This window comes from Musca autumnalis, unplaced genomic scaffold (assembly GCF_047663935.1).
Source record: "Musca autumnalis isolate F117 unplaced genomic scaffold, ASM4766393v1 scaffold_1, whole genome shotgun sequence".
NCBI classification, from domain to species: domain Eukaryota; kingdom Metazoa; phylum Arthropoda; class Insecta; order Diptera; family Muscidae; genus Musca; species Musca autumnalis.
Window position 1 is genome coordinate 332,625,347 of NW_027411644.1, and position 20,421 is coordinate 332,645,767.

Genomic DNA, 20,421 nt, shown 5'->3' on the forward strand with positions numbered 1-20,421 from the left:
AAATCTGAAATTTTTACCACAGGTTGTTGGGGGGAAGTCCATACTTCCCGAGATATGGGCCCCTGAAGTTCCGAAAATTCCCTTGTTAAAGTAAAGGCCTGCGTACATAAGCTGCTCTGCCTGATTGCCTTGCTTTCCTGCTTCATTTTTGACATAATAAAAATAAAAGAATAAAGAAGGCCGAGGAAATTTCGAACTGGGTTGCCCTTTTCTTTTTTATTCTTTTATCAGAAGTAAGCAAGGTAAGCAGGCAAGGCAGGTTATGTACGCAGGCCTTAAGAAAAAAAATTTAAATAAAAAAAAATGTTGTCTTCGTGCGCTAAATTGGCTCCTGTCCATAGGAGAAAGTCTTAAATCCCCGGCCGAAGGCCGGCTACATAGACAGAACTAACAATTAAAAAAAATCAGACTTTTTCCGTCAGCTGGTAGAGTATTCAATTTGTTCCCATGTATGTGCGATTTTTTAAATGTCTCGCTTTCTGTGTAACAATTGATAACTTCTGCAGTTTTTACACATTATATAAGTGTTTTTTGTCTTATTCAGTAGTTTTGTGGTGGCGATTTTTACTTCGGAACGGTTGGCATCTCTGTCTATCGATATTGCATTTTTAAACAAATAATCGATACTATCGATAGTCTCATCGATTTTTTGCCAGCTCTAGTATAAAATGGACGTGTTTATGAAATGTTTACAATTTGCGGCATTAAAACATCGAAATCAACGTCGCAAAGACACGAATGAGACTCCATATATTAACCATCCCATAAATGTGGCAACAATCCTGGCAGATGCACATATAGAGGACAAAAATGTTCTCATGGCGGCCTTGCTTCATGATACGGTTGAAGATACTGATGCAACATTCGAGGAGATAGAGGTAAATCGTTTGGCTTATATTTCCTTTACAGACAGTATGCTGATAGTGCTATTTGAAAGAAACATTTTTATCACAGGTAGGGCTTGCAGTGCTGATCACGCCAATGTATATATCATGGGCAGGAAGTCCATACTTCCCGAGATATAGGCTCCGAAAGTTCAAAAATTCCCTTGGTTTTGACGATAAGTTGGCCCATATCTCAGGAATTATGAACTTCCGCAATAAATGTAATATATGTTTGTGATCAGGGTAACGAGTCCTATCTGTGGAAAAAATTTGGTCCCGATCCGAGCTCAATGCTTAAACTCATCTTAAGCCGTTTAGTTTAAATCGAAATATTTTCATATATAGCCGGCCTTCGGCCGGGGATTTAAGACTTTCTCCTATGGACAGGAACAAATCTCGGCTAACGCGAACAAAATTTTCCTTTAAATCGAAACTTTTTTATATCATCGATCCAAATCCAGTCCGTATATTCAACTTATGCCATATGGGCCTCTTAAGTTTCGAAAATTCCCTTGTTAAAGTAAGAAAAATTTTTAAATTAAAAAAAAACAAGTGAGCAAAGGCTATAGTCGGGACGGAGCCGACCATGTGATACCCTACACCACTACCCCTGTGCATAAGCTTTTCACTGGTAAACATTTCTTTTATGGAATATAAACCGACTACCACCAAAAATAATAGGCCTCTTTGTCTCTGGGACCCCCATAAGCAACCAAAATTTCGTGACCATCCAATCAAAATTACGACCTGTAGCTTGATTGCAAAAAATGGAAGAATTGGATACATTACCTACTATTGTCGTATCTCCCTTGTTTGACCACTTTCGTCAACCTGCTTTACACCAATGTAAAGGTAATATTATCTTCTTCCATTGAAATTCTTCGCCGTTGGAATACCCCTACTAGAAGCCAATATATTCACAAAGAATAAAACTTTGAATTTGTCTCCAAATGAGTTTTTCCCCATTCCGACCCCTAAATATTATCCGACTATCACCAAAATCAATAGGCTTCCTCCTATGTGGGACTCGCATCAACTCTCTGTTGTTTGAGCAGCTACGACAACCTCCTTTACATCGTTGTACAGGTGATATTTTCTACTTTCCTTGCCAGGTTTTGCTTTTGATATACCTCTTAAAGAAACAGAGATATTGGCTTTGAAATAAAACGTAGACTTCTCTCCAAATAAGTTTTTGCCCATTCCGACCCCTGAATACTATCCGACCATCATTAAAATCAGTAGGCTTCTTCCTCTGAGGGACCCCCATTAACCCATAAAATTTCGTGACGATCCGATCAAAATTGCGACCTGTGGCGTGATTACAAAAAAATCGGAAAATGGGATGCATTATCGACTATTGCCATATCTCTGCTATTTGACCACCTATGACAACCTACTTTACATCGTTATAAAGGTGATATTTTCTACTTTCTTTTCCAGGTTTTGCTTTTGATATACCTCTTAAAGAAACAGAAATATTGGCTTTGAAATAAAATGTTGACTTTTCTCCAAATAAGTGTTTGCCCGTTCCGACCCCTAAATATTATCCGACCATCACCATCTGTGAGACCCCCATTAACCCTCAAATTTTCGTGACGATCCGATCAAAATTGCGACCTGTAGCGTGATTTCCAAAAAAATAGAAAAATGGGATGTATTACCGACTATTGCGATATCTCCGTTATTTGGTTTACTACGCCGACCTAGTTTGCAACTTTGTAAAGACGGGATCTTCTACTTTCATAGTCATCCTTCGCTTTTGGAAAATCCCCAACCAAAGTTGTGATATTCGTCAATATACTTAGAAACGCAAAAATGAAAATTGGGGTTTTATTTGCTACTATTGCGATATCTTCGTTGTTTGATCACCTACGAGAACTTACTTTACATCATTAGAAAAGTGATATTTTCTGTTTTCATTGTCAGGTTTTGCTTTTGGTATACCCCACATAAAAGCTGAGATATTGGCTTTGGAAAAAAACGTTGTCTTTTTATCCACCTAAGTTTTTTGCCCTTTCCGACCCCTAAATATTATCCGACCACCACCAAAATCAATAGGCTTCTTCCCCTCCGGGACCCCCATCAACATCCAAAATTTCGTGACGATCCGATCAAAATTGCGACCTGTAGCGTGATTACAAGGTTTAGATGGACAGACGGACAGACGGACGGACTGACGGACGGACACACATAGCCAGATCGACTCAGCTCGTCGAGACATTCATTTTGGTATATATAAGTATGGATCTACGACCGTTATTTCGATGCGTTACAAACTTTTTGGCCAAAACCAACTTATAATACCCTCCCCACATAGTGGTGTAGGGTATAAAAAATGTTGTTTTCGTGCCCTAAATTGGCTCCTGTCCATAGGAGAAAGTGTTAAATCCCCGGCCTTCGGCCGACTACTTAGAAAAACTTACGATTTAAAAAAATTTTCAATTCTTTCCGTCAGCTGGTAGAGTATTCAATTTGTTCCTTTAGTTTAAATCGAACATTGTTTTATGATCGATTTGAATCCAGTCCGAACATTATACTTATGCCAAAGAAATTTACGATTTTTAAGAAAAAAATTCGAACTGTCGCACTGTGGGCGAAATTCAAATCTTGCGGAGAAAAATTAATAACGCTTAAACTAATTGAGGTAAGCGGCTATAATTTGGTAGCGGTACTGTCTTTGGGCATTTCAGGTGACGATATATATATATATGCCAAAAAATTTTCGACGTAGATCATTGTTTTGATATATTGCCAATGCATAGGTATCTACCGATTTACAGAATTAAGAAGGTTTTAACGACATTTTCCAACGGAAATGGCTGTAAATTTGGTTTTCGGGTTTCTAATAGACAAAACATCAACACACCAAATATTATTCACTTAGGTCCACTTATTTTCGACGTAGATCCTTGTTTTGATATATTGCCAATACATAGGTATCTACCGATTTCCAGAATTAAGAAGGTTTTAGCGACATTTTCCAACGGAAATGGCTGTAAATTTGGTTTTCGAGTTTCTAATAGACAAAACATCTACACACCAAATATTATTCACTTAGGTTCACGTTTTTCGGTATACCCCATACAAATGTCCTACTTTAAATTACGTATTTTCATTTAAAAATGCATTTATAAAATTGTTCGTAACATGAAAAAAGGCAAAAAAAAATGGCTGCCGAAATTTTAGCAGTAGTTACCTCGGAGTATGTAATTTTATATTTACTTAATTCTAAACTATCTGAAAAGATTTAATTATGGTCATCTTTATTTTCATTTGTCCATATTACTTATCAACATGCAACTTATCAAAAAAAGTCGATTTTGTCACTTGCAAAAAAACTCCTAGTAACTGTACCATTATAACGGCCAATAACCATGAAATGCAATACTGATTGTTATTTTTAGGTCTACCAGTATGTTTGGAAAAAATACTTCATCAATGATTTTTAGGGGTCGATTTTGGATAGCAGCTCAGCTGTAGTTGCGTTGCCAGAAGAGAAAATCATGCAATTAAAATGAGCAAATACAATCAATATCAGTGTTTTGAACCTTCAGCTATTAATTTAATTGTAAAAAATTATAAATTTTAATTTGCAAATAGAAAATTCTATTACTAAATTTGCTGTGGACAACGCAACTAGAGTTGGGTTGCTATCTATAATCGAGCCCTTACTTAGTTCTTGATCAGTTTTCGGACTGTGTGTCGGACAGTGTGTCGCTAAAGATAATTTGTTCCTACATTTCAAATAGATCCATAAATGTAGGCCCCCAAACATGGCAGTTAAGTCTTATATACTTTCCTACATTTTTAGGTTTTATTTGGACATGAAGTCAGTTCTATTGTGGCTGAAGTTACGGACGACAAAACGTTGCCCAAAGATGTACGAAAACAATTGCAAATAGAAAACGCTGCTAATTGTACTGAGAAAGCAAAACTTGTGAAACTGGCAGACAAACTGGACAACTTAAGAGATCTTGAAAAATGTTTACCAAACGGCTGGACACAGGTTAGTGCAACTCAAATGGTATAAAAATTGTAATTGTAACGTCACATTCTTTTCATTATGTAGGAGCGACGAGAGGAGTACTTCAGTTGGGCGAAGAAAGTGGTTGATAATCTACGTGGAACAAATATTTATTTAGAAAGTCAATTGGATAATATATTTAGATCTCGTGGATTATTATAGATGCATGTATACATACATACGTTTTAATAAAAATGCGATTAGGTGCAATATGTCAACTTTTTTTTGCTTTTAACTCCTTCAACCCTTCACACCGCTACCACCATAAAGCCAAATAAAATGGTGCAAAAAATGGTAAAGATCCACAATATGTCGACTTTTATTTGTTATTTTCATAAAATTGTAACATTAATTCTGCTAGCTTTTGAGCTTCCTCCACCTTAATCGCGTTGTAAAGTGATGCTCGAATACCACCAACCGATCGATGGCCTTTCAATTGAATCATGTCCTCACTTTCTGCTTTAGCAAGAAAAGCTTTTTCCAGATTTTCATTACCTGCGGGTCCTCCAATTCTGAATGGAACATTCATACGCGAGCGAACATTTTTGTCCACCGGGCAATAATAAAACCCATTTGATTTATTTATGGCATCGTATATCAGCTCCGACTTTTTTTGCGCATTTTTTGACATACCTTCGAGTCTGCCGTTTCGCTGTATCCATTGGAAAACCAAACTTATCACATATATTCTGAAACAAAGATCAAAAGTTGGAGAATTAGGTCAGGGTGTTTAAACGTGATGATTAATTAATTGCAAATAAACACGCATAGTGATCGACAAATTGTGAGAAAAAATAGTAATAGTAAGGTTCATTTAGTCATTTAGTAATTGCATCATGCGTAATAGTATAGTAATAATTTATACATTCGGCTGCGGAGCCTTTCTTGCTTTTTTGCTTAATAATTTTAAGACTGTTTTTGTAAAACCATATCCGTCGAAATATGTAAATAAATATGTATGTCCATAATGGAAATGACCATCAAATGCAAACTTTAAAGGGGAATACATTCAGATTAAAACGAAGGTTCATTTAGTAGGGCGTGTCACAATAAGAAAGGTAGATTCAAGGCACATTTATATAAGGTAGATGCATGAATTACAACAATTATCCAATTTACAAAAACAACATTTTTATTTGTCGTTCTGAAAAATTTCTCAGGAAAATCATAAATAAATTTTGAAAATTCGTTAAAATAGAACAAATTTGAATCAAAATGTAAATAAATATCATTAAACATTTGCCTTTTGTCGTATGTACAAATTTATGCAAGACAAATAGGGGAGTGAATATAGAGTTTGTACATCATATGAAATGTTTAGGGGTAGTACTGGATGACAAACTTACGTTAGAATAACACATAGACACAGTGGTTGCGCATAAGAATTTTGCCCTTCGGCAGTTGTACAATACAGATTTAGTGTTGCCCCATACTGAAAAGAAGAGACTAATTCATGCCCTTATTATGCCTAACATTGTTACCAGAATTTCAACAATAAAAAAGCTCTTTAAGAAGCTGGAAAAAGCCAGCCATACGACGAGCAGAAAATGAAACTCGTTTTATTAGGTTTTTTCTCGTACTTACTAAATGTTGCTGAAACTCTTTTCCTTTATACAACTGTCAAAATTCGAAACATTTGTAAAAATTATTACAAATTATCGAGCAAAGACATAAATACAACTAAGACTAGACAAAATGCATGCAACAAAAAAATGTTTACGAAACTTTGTATAGAAACATTACCCTTAACAGATTGCAGTTAATTCAAAATCGCAACCAAGGAGGAACATTTCATGTAATGGTATCAGAAACGAAATTTATGAATTCAAGGATCTATTCAAGAATAATTCTATATCAATTGGATCGGTAAATTCGGTTAAATACGTAAAAATGTATAAAAAAAACATGTTATATCACCATATCGTGATATAACATTATGTTAAATTCAAAAGCCATTCACTGAAAAATGATAGCAAAAAAAAAAATGTCTTATCTTGTTGTATTTATGTCTTTGAAATGTTTCTGAAACACTTTTTTCATCAACTTTTTCTTTATAGGGTAAGTGCACCAGTAGTCGGCACTTTAAGGATTCTCTATTACTACCACAATTACATTTTTTGAATTGTCGACTCCACTGGCACTAGATTTTTCATTCCAGCAAAATTTTGAGCTGGCTGCCAATGATATGTCGAAAATGAAAAAAGAGTTTCCGAGACTATTTTTTAATCCATGTACATTTTTGTTTCTTTAAGAATGCAAAGATTTAATGCATATTTTCAAAAAGATTAGGAAACACAAATGATACATCTCGGTAGCTGCAATATATTAGTGGTAAATAAAGACATAATTTTGATGTTTTTCATGAAAATATATGTTGACAAATAATTTCCCCTCTGGGATTATACAAAATTTAAAAGGCGGCAATACCAGATTCATTATGTATATGATTGAAAACAATCTTTTTAAAACGAAATAAAATAAAAAGTAATAAAATATGTTGTGAATTCTGTTTTAAATCTGAAATATAATGCACTTTTGTGTGTTAATGCGGCTTAAAATAATTTTGAAATTGAAGTTGCACTGACATGTGTAAACACACAAGAAAACTGCATGCCAGTCGAACACTTTTTCGGCGTTTTCGAGTATAATACATGTACTCAATTGGCACCAACTTACTGGCATGTGTAACTTTAGCGTAAATATTTGAAAGAACAATAGCTTAAGCATTTGTTATTTATACATTTCAAGTTTATTATATACATTGATTTTACTTAAAAAAATAAGGAAATTTAAACATATTGTTTAAATAAATACTGAAATTAATATTGTATAATACGTATAGTTCAAAAACTTTTCATATTTTTCTTTTATATAATAAATATGTTTATTCAGATGTATATATGTATTTGAAATGTAATGTTTTTGGCCTTAAAGGCTTTGTATTGCACAAATGGATTAAATACATTAGGTCGTACCAATAGTCGGCATGATATGACCCAGTTGTCGGCACCCCACAACGTACGTACTTCAAATCATGGCTAATATTGCTTTAAATCGCTAAAGTTCCTTTTAAATTGAAACAATTTTATTTATTAATTAGCCTTTAAAGTATTTCTTTAGTATTTTTTATAATTTTTAGCTAAAAGTAATCGATAAAAACCAATGTTTATAACTCCATGCCGACTTCAGGCAAATCATATATTTTTTTGTCCCTAAAGTCGGCATCAGCGAAAATTGCACAATTATAAATATTTTTAAAAATTTCTTTTCCTAAAGTGTTCTTTTAACTGTTCTCTACCTTTTTAACAAAAAAGTTTTGGAAAATTTCTTTATTTTAATATCATTACAGAGCATATAAGGTTAACATCTCCACAATTTTTTTCTTAAGAAACATGCATTTTCGGTTGTGGTGAAAACCCTTCACTGACAAAAACTTAAATTTCGATATAAAAATTGGTCCTAGCTCAATGAAATTTTATATAAAGTGACAATATTGTTAAAGTATTTTTAAGATTATTTTCCTATTTTGTTTTCTTAATTTTCAGTTATTTGAGTTCAAATTCAAAAGGTGCCGACTACTGGTACATGCCGACATTAGGTGCACTTAGCCTATAAGTGTCAAAATTCGAAACATTTGTCATAATTGCTATGTTCCAGAACCGGCAAGAATCTAGAAGGTTTTTACTACGATAACAACTATTCCTTAGTAGATTCTTGCAGTTCTGGAACAGACCAAATTACTACGAATTATCAAGTACGCAGACAGGCATAATAAAACCAAGTTTTATTTTTCGCTCAATGTTTCGTTGGCTTTTTCCAACATTTTCAAGAGCATTTATTTATTGAGAAAGTTGGTTTCAAAATAGAATAAGATTTCTATTTTAAAACATATATTTATCTGAATATTGCACATAATTTTAATATTTAAAGTAAGTTACAATTATGTGCAATATTCAGACCCGCTTTCTCAATAAATAAATGTTCTTGAGAAACTCAAATTATTTTCTTTGAAGAGGATTTTCTATGCAAAATAAAAAAATAATATTTCAAAACCAAAGTCGTGAATGTTTTTTAAAGTGAGGCAATACTTTTCGACTAAAAAGTGGTAAAACTTGAAGGCACTGTCTCTTAAAGAAACTATATCCATCCATAAAGGTGCTATAACGGGATGCTAATTTTATTTTGAATATGTAGAGAAAAGGGGCGAATCTGGAGATGTTCGTGTGGTCGCTGCGCTCAAGGAATTCAATACGTTACAACGCCCTGTTTGAGAACACTTACTTAGGATGACAGTGAACACAGTACACAAGGTATGTATTTTTGGAACATTTATAAGTACAGATATTTTTTGTGCAACAGTGTTTAACGACGAAGTTAGAGGATTTAGGTATTTCCACACCTTTTGAAGAAGGTACTTGTTATAAAATCAATGTTATAAACAATCATACGCTTTACTGGGGTTCATAATTAGCACACCTATACCTATTTTTGTTGTCCTATAAGCATGATGCATTTTTAAATAAATAAAACTGTACTATGTATTTTATAGAAGGGACATGCATGCGGTCTAGTGAAATTATCATTCATAACAAACTTACCCAAATGTGTTCGGTGTGTTTAATAACGAGTCGTTTTTGTTCATTAGAGCGTAATTAAAAATAGAAGGTGTCTCTTTAATTTGATGGCCCATTAGGTCTTCTCTTATAATTATAACCGTTGTTCCGGAAGGTCCAATATTCTTCTGAGCACCAGCAAAGATAAGACCGTACCGTTTTACGTCAATTTTGCGTGATAAAAAATTTGACGACATATCACAAACCAAAGGAACATTTTTGGGAGGATCGGGTACAAAATCAAATTCAACGCCGTCAACAGTTTCGTTGTCACAATAATACAAGTAAGATGCTTCGGGGTCCAAAGTCCATGTGTTCATACGGGGCACAGTGGTATATTTTCCCAATGCTGGAAATACCAACTTCACTTGTCCGTATTGAGCTGCCTCCTTTGCAGCTTTCGCTGACCAAGAACCGGTAACCGCATAATCCGCCTTTCCAGTGCGCCCTATAAGATTCATGCAAACGGCGGCAAATTGACCACATCCTCCACCTTGCATAAACAGCACCTTGTAATTGTCTGGAATGTCCAGTATATCTCTCAAACTATTAATTGCGTCCTTCTGAATTTTACCATAAGTGGGAGAGCGATGCGACATTTCCATAACAGAAATTCCACAGCCATTATAATTCAACAAATTCTTTTGTACGTCTTGCAGAACCTGAAATTAACATTGAATGCACATGAAACGAATTCTAATTTAGCTTTAAACTGTTCAATAGACAACAAGAATTCCTCGTAATCACCTCTTCGGGTAATTTAGCTGGACCTGCAGCGAAGTTGATAACCATTGTATAAATATTTTCTTAATAATTCCTTGCGCCTGCAATCCCACTTAAGTACTGAACAGCAAAGCTCCACTTTTGTAACTGAATGTGGGTATACTTTTATAGAATGTTGTTTCGACCAGTAATGTCATCGTACTCTCGTCTGGACATTGGAAATTATTGTTGATAAAATTGTAAAAACAAAAACAACATCGCTAAGTATGTCTGTTGATTGCTGCAGAATGATCATTCGACGTATGCGTTCAACGTATGGTATGTATATATACTCTGTATGTACTTATATGGTGTATATATACATTTATACATACATATGTGTATACAAAAGAGAGAATTGAGATAACAAAAATAAGAACAGTGTTTTGTGTAGGTAATCACACCTTTGCGTTGTAATAAAAAAAATGTACCATTTACTATGTACAGCTCTAACAATGCATTATGCTTTTTTCCTTTTGAGACCGCTCGTATTTTTTCTGGAATCTTTGTTGGTTATTATCATCTGATGGGCTTCCTAAAACTTTACAAGTTAATAGAATCCAGCATTTTCAGTGATTCCGCCCGCTATAACTTCAATAGATCAATATTAATCCCTCTGATTAATGTCCAATCCCTCACTGAATTTTATTAAATAAAAAAACTGAAATGTTAGGAAATTTTCATTACTTATAATGTATCTAACCTTTGCACCCAGGTTTAAGCACATTCCATTTAAAGTTGGTCCAAGGGCACCGTGCCGTTTGGTAAAAGTTTGTCATCGATTGAAAAATAATCGTGGCCTGTAGAGTGATTGCCTGAAAATTCGCCTTTGGCCAGCGTACAAAGTACTACGGAAATAAAGATCTGTTAGGGGGCAAGGGCTATCTTTAACCGATCATGATACATTTTTGTGGGAATCGTTTTTTTAGCCAGATCAATGAAATGGACCATACATAATTGCGGCCTTTAGAAATTTTTCGCGAAAATTCAACTTTGGTCCCATACAAATTACTAAGGAAACAAAAGATGCTCACGGGTTAAGGTCAACCAATCGCCATAAAATTGAATATATAAGGTTTTTAGATCAAATGGAAATGGAAAACCTTTAGCGGTACCGCCCTATTGTACACGCATTATTATGTTATCATTAACTCAATTCTTGTAATAAAAGTAATATTTGTTGATTTATGATTCTTCTGTTCTATGTTACAATTACATATGTACATATGTACGTATTTCTATGGAAGTCTACTGAACTGTTGAATGATTTATGATGGTCTATCAATGACAACATTTTATGGAAGACGTCTGTCCGTAAAATGGATAATAGCGGTCAATAGTTTTAACAACTTTATTGCCGTCAGTAAAATATACAGTGAGCGTCAAAATAATGCTAACATCTATCACAGTTTTTTTTTATTGCATTATTACACCGACTTAGAGATATTAACTTTTTTAAGTATGAATGTAAATTTTTTTAAGTATTTGGAGGTGAATTAAATTCCAAAAAATATTAGGCCTTTCTAACGTTTCATTAAGGAATAAATGAAGATTACCAAAATAACCCAAAATTTGACGCGTCAAAATAAATGCTGTGTTCCAGAACCTGCAAGAAGCTACTATTTTTTACTACGATAACATTTTTTCCTTTATGTTATCGGAAAAAATAGTAAAAATTAGTAGATTCTTGCAGTACTGGAACAGACCAAAAGTTTACACTTCTGCCAATCGTAAGAATTTTTTTTTATTTCTTCAACAAAACAAATGTATATTTTGGCTTTTGACATTGCAGTCTCCAAACAATAAATCAACGAATGTTTTAGTGTAATCCGGTGATATTTCCCCCATTGGACCTTGACACCGCTTTCGTGCAATTTTGGCATAAAATTGGCCTTTATTTAAAATTCTGTCGAATTTTTTCGGTAAGTACCTAATGGACCACCTGACCAAAATTTTGAAAATTCATGTTAGCGAAAATTTTTTATTTAGCAATGATTTAAACCTTATTTTAGACTTGTATTACTGATGAAATAATTTCCATTACTATTTTTAATTAAAATGACGTAAGACTTATTGGCCAATTACCCCTCGTTTTCAGAACTTTGGTGTCAATATATCAGAGTTAATATATGTTCAAAACAATGTATATATTAATAATCTAATATATATTTTGGGTGTATCATTTATCAAATAACTCACAACTACGGTAAATATTGTGTACATAATTCAGTGGTATCACTTCGGTAAGACCAAAAGATAGAGTATACAATCGGAAAAACTTAGAAATATCTTAACCTTTAATTTTTTTTGTTTACATGGAATGTTGAGGACCTTTCCTTTGTTTCCTACTTCACAAAAATCCAAAATCACGGCTTCAATTTTCCATTCCAATTTTATTGAGTAATTTATGGAAGGACTTCTTCTCGGAGCGAAATCTCCCTTGTCCCTTGTGGGATGTTTGTGGAACAATTATTATTATCCCGCTTGCGACGAAAATTCCAATTGTCGCAATTTAAGTAGTCCAGAACTATTTCAAATCAATACTAGTACAAATATTGGCCCCTAAGTAATGCGAAGGGAACCAATTGTCACCTTTTTATCCCCAAGTATACGAGGAGGCGTCAGTTGCGACTTAATTAACTTAACTTAAACGACGAGTTGCATAAATAATTCACATTTACATTTTCTTCATAACTTTAATATAAATGAAGCATCCAATAACAGAAGCTAGTGTTGATGGAATGAATATCTTCGTTCATATTATTCATATTGTTCTGGTATAAAAAAGGAATACGACGGAAATATGCAAATCGCCCTCTTCTTCTCTCTACCCGCTAGCAATTCCAATTGTCGCAATTTAAATAGTCCTAAACTAGAGGTAAGTGGTACTAGTTCACAATTGACCCATAAGTAATGCGAAGGGAAACAATTGACACCTATATATCCCCAAGTAAACGACGAAGCGTCAGTTGTGTGACAATTTCCCACCACTTTTTTTTATAAATAAACTGGTATATGACTGTCAACCTGGAACTAGTACAATACCACCTACAGGTAATGCATAGAGTGTCAATTGGTTACCTCCTATGACATCCCCATGTTAAAGTTTACAGTTGATTGCACTGTGAGGGGTCAGAAGTGGAACTAGTTACTGTAATGCCGGGCATACACTATGGGCATGCAGGACAGCAACTGATGAACCCTTGTGTAAGTCTGTGATTGAATAGTGTGTGGCATTCCTTTAATCCATATTGCAAAAATGATGAATTTTCCTCCAGAACTCGATTTTTGGTTGACGTTTTCCTAATTTCTAATTTCCTAACAAATAATATTTGTTGCTTTCAAAAATTATTTGTGGGTTACTTGGAAATAAACAAAATTCATCGGATTGAAAGGGGTTCATTTACAAAATCAAAACTATTTTGATTTCAGTCCTGCCAAAACTACTCCCAAATACATTGACAAAAACTTCAAAATTTACTAATACTATTACAAATGCTGTCGTGCATGCCCATAGTGTATGCCCGGCATAACGCTGAGAATCGACGAGTTTCCGATGCCGAACTAGCCCATCGCCCAAGCGGGATATTATTATTATTATTTATGGAAGGAAAATGGGATTAGTAAAGAATTGATTTATACAGAGGGAACGTTTGGATATCATGACGTTATCCACTAGTGTTTTTTATATTTACAGGTAGAATTTAGGAGTTATATAAATAAAGGAAAAAACGCAGAGACACGTGTCTTCTTTTCTTGGTATTTTATGACGCTGCGGTGTCAGAATATGGTAAACTTTTCAATTTAGGAAATTCAGGTGTTCAATCGTTGTTATTATCATAAATAACCCAATTGTAGTTATTTCCGTAAAGATATTTTGGTGTCCAATCGTAGGTCTTATCACAAAGAATTTCTGAAGGCCGATAGTGGTTTTCTTGATAGAGAATTAGTGCTGAGCAATAATGAGGATGTCCGTCATGAAATACTAGCACCCAATCTCGGGTATGTAAATGATAAATTCTGTCGCCCAATCGTGCATCTGTTAATAAACTAATTTTGGAGTCCAATCGTTTGACTTCTCTTATAGAAATTCTGGTTTTCTATCGTGGTTCTTCTTATAAATGAATCAGGATCAATCTTTTATACCCTCAGTCTTTAGTCAAAATATGTCTCATCGAAATAATGGTTTTAGGGCCAAAGTGTGTTTGGAAGTAATCTGTTTCAGAAAACTTGGAGTCGACTTAGCTATGTTCGTCCGTCTGGGTGGGTGCCTGGAGAACACGATAATTCGAACAGATCAACCGATTCGGTCTAAAATTTGGCCTTCGTGATATTTTGTCCAAATTTTGATCAACTTCGAAGATGGACCATATCGATCCACTCTTTCGGTAACCTTCCACAGAGTATTTCAAAAATCAAAGAAGGGCAGTTTAAGAGTTCTCTGGATAATTAGTAAATATCAAAATTTCAGGGGCAAGTCCAGAGAAAATGCCATCATGCGTAGTGGCTGATGCGCACAACTTTCGAAATGGATACTGCGTTGGTCCAAACTTTGTTTATCGCAATATTTCTGCGAGCCTTATATAAAGTTCGAAGATGATGATTTTCGGTTTGCTCCTTCTGGTATATATAATATATATGTATAATTGTTCCACAAACATGCCTGAAGGGACGAGGGAAACTTCTCTCATATCAATGAGTGCACCCCGATTCATATTGGCTCAATGAAATGCGACCTACATTTTATTGCCAAGTCCGAACGACGTGTCTTAATACACCACTTGTAGAGAAGTTCATCATGGCATAAATACTCAGGAAATGTCGCCAACATTACTGAGGGGTATTTTGTCACCGTTGAAAATTTGTTGTCGCCTGGCCTGGGAATCAAACCTCAGACCTTTAGCGAACACGGCGGGTGTGCATACCATTGCACCACGGTGTCACCCGCTCCTTCTGGTATTTTTCCCCCAAATTTCAAGAATTTCTGCTAAAGTGGTATGTGCGAATTTTCTTGAACGAATCAACAGATTTGGCCTAAAATTTGGATTTTGTAATATTTTGCCAAACTTAGTTTTAGCTCGAAAATGGACCATACTGGGTACATCCCTCACAGACCTTCGAACTGAATTGACTGGTGGGCGCAATATCCTTTAAAAGAATGACTTCCAAAATAAGATCTACTTCCGGTCCATTTCTTCAGACACCTCCTCCGCAGCACTTGTGATCAATGATAAAATCCGTCCGTTTGTTGTCAAGTTCATACGTCCGAAAATGGCTATACAAAACTGAAAATCTCCTAATACATAGCTTTGGGTTGAAGGATTTTGATTGTGTAGCCACTATTCGTTCTATCCATAGATGAAAGTTTCAGTTCACACAAGCTCAGGGTATATTCCTGTCCTCAAAGCCGACTGATACTTGCTGAGATTTTGACGAAGAAGAATCTTTTTTTTTTTTATTTCGTTTGTCGTCAAAAAGTCCTTTGCCGAAGAAGGAAAAAGGAATATTTCTAGAAAAGTGCATCCATTGAAAGCACTTCCCAAAATACAATTCAATTCGAGCCCTGGCTACGTCCGTGGGATACTTCACAATGTTTAAGTATATTTACCACGTTCCCATCATTGAAAGCTTCCTAGGCATTTCTCGACAATTTTTGTAGTTTTTTTTAATGAATATAGCGTCTGAAAATATGTTTTTCAAAGTCCCGACCATTTTCACACTTAAAAAAGTTATGCCACTCTGTAAGTAAATGAGCGACATTTACATGTACATTAGGGTGTAAACAAATGTTTTACGTTGGATTTGATTCACAGCCTGTTTCTGTATGTCGAAAGAAGAATGTGTGCGAAAGAAACACGTCCAAACTCGTGTGTGTTTTTCAAATTTGTTTTTTGTTTTGGAGCAAAAGCAAAGGTAAAACTATTTCGAAAACTAAAGTTTGGGAGTGTTTCATTCGCACACATTCTTCATTCGACATACAGAAACTGGCTGTCACTGTTTTTTTAACATTTTCGAGTTTAATTTGTTTTTCAAAATAGTCAGACTATGGGATTAAAGTCGTTGTTTTAATATTTTATTAAAGCAACTTTAATTTATTAGTGGGAAAAAATTCGCGATGTTTGCCAAGGGGTAAGGCAGGGAATACTATAGTTTCAGATCTCGCCACAGATCTTCATCAGTTCCCTTATTTCTTGTTTTTCAACAAGAAACTTTTTATACCCAAGTGTCAATTGCTAGCTCAAATAGATACATGCGTAAAGAAACACTCTGATCGAGAATTTCTTTGGCACTACCTAAACTCTAGCAACTTCACTTGTAAACAAAACCAAATTTTTCCCACTAATAAATTAAAGTTGTTTTAATAAAATATTAAAGCAACGACTATGGGATTAAGCCTGACTATTTTGAAAAACAAAATAGAAGTCGTCATCCCAAACAAAAAACGCCAACCCTCCTAATTGTGAGACCGGGCACCGTCAAAATGTTGTTTATTGCTGTAGTATGCAATACCAACAAATTAGTTATGTGGTGATGTCAAACTACCCTGGGAATTGAACCCGTGCATTCAGATTGCAAAGCGAGCATGCTTACCATTGCACCATCCATATTATCGTATTAATAACTTTCTGCAGTGTCCAATGAGACACTCAAAAAAGTATCTAAAGAGTGGAACAGTTCTTCCCGAGAGCTTGATATTTTTGGATATGAATGCGATCTAATTCAAGTGACTCATTGGACAAGAAACAGATAGCAAATGTTTGCAGGGAATAAATAAGTATAATATAGAATACACTTCTACTTTATAACATTAAAAAACACTATGCAGTTCTCTCTGTTGTCTCTCCGTTTGTTCCATACCTATACCTATACATGTTTATGTTGGAGAACATTGCGAAACAACAACAGATGTTTATGTTATACATACATACATTCTTTTTCTTGTTATTTCGATCACTTTCATACTATTTTTATTAATTATTAATTACAAAATGAAATAATGCACAAAAATTTGCACGAAACATTCGGAGATTCTTTTTATTTAAGAAGTGAAAGAAAATGAAACACAACTCAGGCACTGATATCTTTTTGTCACTTTTTGATCTTTCTTTCTACATATTTTCATATCTTCAATACCGTCAACAAATACTCGAACTATTTCATTTTTTGTTTGGAATCTGTTTTTACTTATTTTATACCATTCTTTTATAGCCCGTTTCCACGGTACGTCGTTCTTTCTCTATTCGTTGTTCCACCCATAACTACGAATAAATTACTTAATCCCCACACAAAATTCTATAAACGAACGACGATTTTTCTACGTTGTTCGATTAGAAATACTCTCTGAATGACGAATAAGTATGTCCTATCCCTAACAAATGAGATAATTTATCGAAAAAATTAATTATGACATGTCTAAATTTAAAATTGAAAAATTAGTTGGAAACACAAAAAATTTTAGAAAAAAGGAAAAAGATGATTTGAAATTAATGAACTAAATAAACATTTTATATAGATGCAGAAGGAAGATGGTTGTGTTTCCTTCTTAATTCTACACACATTTCTTGCCCATTAGTTGAAATTTAAACCGAAAACACATAAAATATACATTAAATAAACAGGAAAAGCAATAGACTTTCCTTCAAATGTATCTTCTATATTTAATTCATTAATTTTTTCCATAAATTCTGAATAATTTTGTATTTTCAATATACATATTTGTATATGTTTCTATCCAAAAACGAAAAAAAATCAGTGGGGTGGAGGAGGGGGTATATTTAAATAAATCGTGGTCAAAGTTCACATTTTTAGGTTTTTTAGGTTTCCACGATTTTGCTTGGAAACTGCAAGCCCTATCAAAATGTAATGAAGAAAATGTTGCAGAATGTTTTCACTGCAACAACATTTTCCTTAGTTTCATTTTGATTGGGCTTTCGGTTTCTAAGCAAAATCGTGAAAATCTAAAAAAAACCTAAAATGTGAACTTTGATTTTTTTTTGGTTTTTTGATTTTGCTCCTCATCGATGAACATTGCTGTTTCAGAATTCGCAAAAAAGTCAAAAAACTAGTTTTTGATTTGTAGTTTAAGAATTCGCAAAAACTTCCCAGGTGTAATCACAGTGATGTTCGATAAAATAGAACTGAGATGTATTGCAAGTACATACTTGCAAGTACTTTTTACTTGCGAACAGACCTACAGAATTGCATTTACACACCTATTCATATTCCTATTATCAGAAAATACGATATTTTAAATCACGTAGTAATAAAGCAAAAAATCTGACGGGAAATTTTTTGTTGGAACTTACAATAAAATGAATCATACTTTTTAACGGATTACGCAATTAGGAACCACCCAAAAAGTTCGCATAGGAATAAAATCGAAAATACACAGTTACCATATTTATTCCAAATTTGGAACGGAACTATGCACAAGTTTTTAATTCTGATGCTGAATTCGTTCCGAAATCGGAACAATATTGTGTGAAGGTGCCGACGAAAGTTTTGTCGAAAAAAAAAACCGAAAGCAATATTCGTGTTTCTCCCGTATTCTAAACGAATGAAAAAATCGAGGTTTTGAGAGGATTTTCGATATTCTGCAAAATTATGGACAATACTCTAAAGGAACATTCGAAAATGGACAGAAAACAGGATAACTTTCGGAATTTTGAAAAAATAGGATGTGATGATGTGATCCGAAGTTCGGAACATTATCTTGCAAATACTACCTCAAAATTGTAAGTACAAACATTCACAGTTGGTGCGAAATCTGTGGATGTATTACGCGTCGATGTCATCAATTTAGTTTTATCGCCGTTTACTGCCAAACCGACTTTAGCAGATTCCCTTTCGACTTTTGCAAAAGTATCAGTTACTTCCTTTACCGATCGACCCATGATATTAATGTCGTCAGCATAAGCAAGTAACATATGGTTGTTTGTATATATTGTTCCACTTTTTTACCTTCGCATCTCGTATAACCTTTTCTAACAGGATGTTGAAGAGATCACACGACAGGCCGTCTCCTTGCCTGGTAACAAACTCTTCGGAGAGGTTCTTTCCTATTTTAACAGAGGACCGAGTATTAATGTCATTTGACAAAGCCGAATGAGCTTTGCGAGGATACCAAAATCAGACATGGCTTCGAATACCTTTGGGCGTAGGGAGCTGTCGAAGACTGCTCTATAATGGACAAAAAGATGATCGACACCTACGATCTGAATTTCTTGGTTCTTTTCCAGTTTTTGTCTCAAGGCAAATGTCTGGTCAATTAGTTCATTGACCATAGGCTTTAGTCGCTCACACAATATTCCAGATAATATATTGTATGCAATAAAGAACAGACTTATACACCTGTAATTGGAGCACACTGTCTTATCTCCTTTCTTATAGACGGGACACAGGATGCTCAGGTTCCAATCGTCGGGTACGCGTTGTTCCTGCCAGATGATGCTAACTAACTGAGGCATACACCTTATCAGCGTGTCGATTCCGGTTTTGAACAGCTCGGCTGGTAGGCCATCGGCTCCAGCTACCTTATGATTCATCAGCCGGTTTATTGTTGCCTTTATCTCATCTTGGCCGGACGGTGTACATTCAATACGATCTTCTGGGATTTGATCTGTGATATCTTTGTCGTCTTTGTTAATCTTGGATACCAACAGTTTGGAGAAATGTTCTTTCCAAATTACCTTTCTGGTATATACAGGAGGATGTGCCTGTACCAAAGTTTGATTTTTCACTCTTTGGTAGAATTTTCGGACTTCATTCTGGCTGCTGTACTCTCGATTTTTTCACACTCCCGCTTTTTCATTTATCTCTTTTTCCTCCGGAAAAGAAGTTTCTCCTCTCTCCTTTTCTCCCAATAACTCCCTTGTGTGCTACTGATTGTAAAGTAGCCATATACATATACCACATATTTTTCTCTTCGGTAGCAGCACGACATGGGTTTCTTGATGGAGGTCTCTGGTATCCAAGTATGAGTTTTTAAGCATGGAGTGACAATATTTTTCCATTATGTTATCTGGACGAGGAGTGCTTTCATTAAGCAATTGGGCTAGTTGATTGGAATATGCTGTGCCTATCTGTTGTGTTTGCAGCCTACCAATGTTCAACTTTCGCGAACAGATGTTCGTGCTTT

The 20,421-nt window shown here is 34.7% G+C and overlaps 2 protein-coding genes across 4 annotated transcripts; one reads left to right on the forward strand and one right to left on the reverse strand.

The window, feature by feature from the left end:
* The first annotated feature begins 552 nt into the window (after nucleotides 1–552).
* Nucleotides 553–5,126, forward strand: Mesh1 (Metazoan SpoT homolog-1). The gene is made up of 3 exons (XM_073963027.1): nucleotides 553–878; nucleotides 4,696–4,890; nucleotides 4,954–5,126. The coding sequence occupies exons 1-3, from the start codon at nucleotides 669–671 to the stop codon at nucleotides 5,068–5,070; spliced, it is 522 nt and encodes a 173-aa protein (XP_073819128.1). The 5' UTR covers nucleotides 553–668; the 3' UTR covers nucleotides 5,071–5,126.
* Nucleotides 5,127–5,203: 77 nt separating this feature from the next.
* LOC141390226 (phosphoserine aminotransferase) lies at nucleotides 5,204–17,554 on the reverse strand. 3 transcript variants are annotated; one of them, XM_073963021.1, is made up of 4 exons: nucleotides 16,875–17,554; nucleotides 10,269–10,452; nucleotides 9,507–10,183; nucleotides 5,204–5,597 (listed from the first exon to the last, which is right to left on the reverse strand). In XM_073963021.1, exons 2-4 carry the CDS (start codon nucleotides 10,311–10,313, stop codon nucleotides 5,228–5,230), a joined length of 1,092 nt encoding a protein of 363 aa, XP_073819122.1. In that variant the 5' UTR covers nucleotides 10,314–10,452; nucleotides 16,875–17,554; the 3' UTR covers nucleotides 5,204–5,227. The 3 variants fall into 3 exon arrangements, with proteins under 3 accessions (XP_073819122.1, XP_073819123.1, XP_073819121.1); XM_073963022.1 differs by having other exon boundaries at nucleotides 17,418–17,544; XM_073963020.1 differs by lacking the exon at nucleotides 16,875–17,554 and having other exon boundaries at nucleotides 10,269–10,567.
* Between the last annotated feature and the right edge of the window lie 2,867 nt (nucleotides 17,555–20,421).

Coding starts and splice junctions, on each gene's coding strand:
- Mesh1 (XM_073963027.1), top strand. CDS start 669: ATGGACGTGTTTATGAAATGTTTACAATTTGCGGCATTAAAACATCGA. Junction 879..4,695: donor CAACATTCGAGGAGATAGAG/GTAAATCGTTTG, acceptor CTACATTTTTAG/GTTTTATTTGGACATGAAGT. Junction 4,891..4,953: donor TACCAAACGGCTGGACACAG/GTTAGTGCAACT, acceptor TTCATTATGTAG/GAGCGACGAGAGGAGTACTT.
- LOC141390226 (XM_073963021.1), bottom strand. CDS start 10,313: ATGGTTATCAACTTCGCTGCAGGTCCAGCTAAATTACCCGAAGAG. Junction 10,184..10,268: donor CAGCTAAATTACCCGAAGAG/GTGATTACGAGG, acceptor TGTTAATTTCAG/GTTCTGCAAGACGTACAAAA. Junction 5,598..9,506: donor AACACACCGAACACATTTGG/GTAAGTTTGTTA, acceptor TCTTTGTTTCAG/AATATATGTGATAAGTTTGG.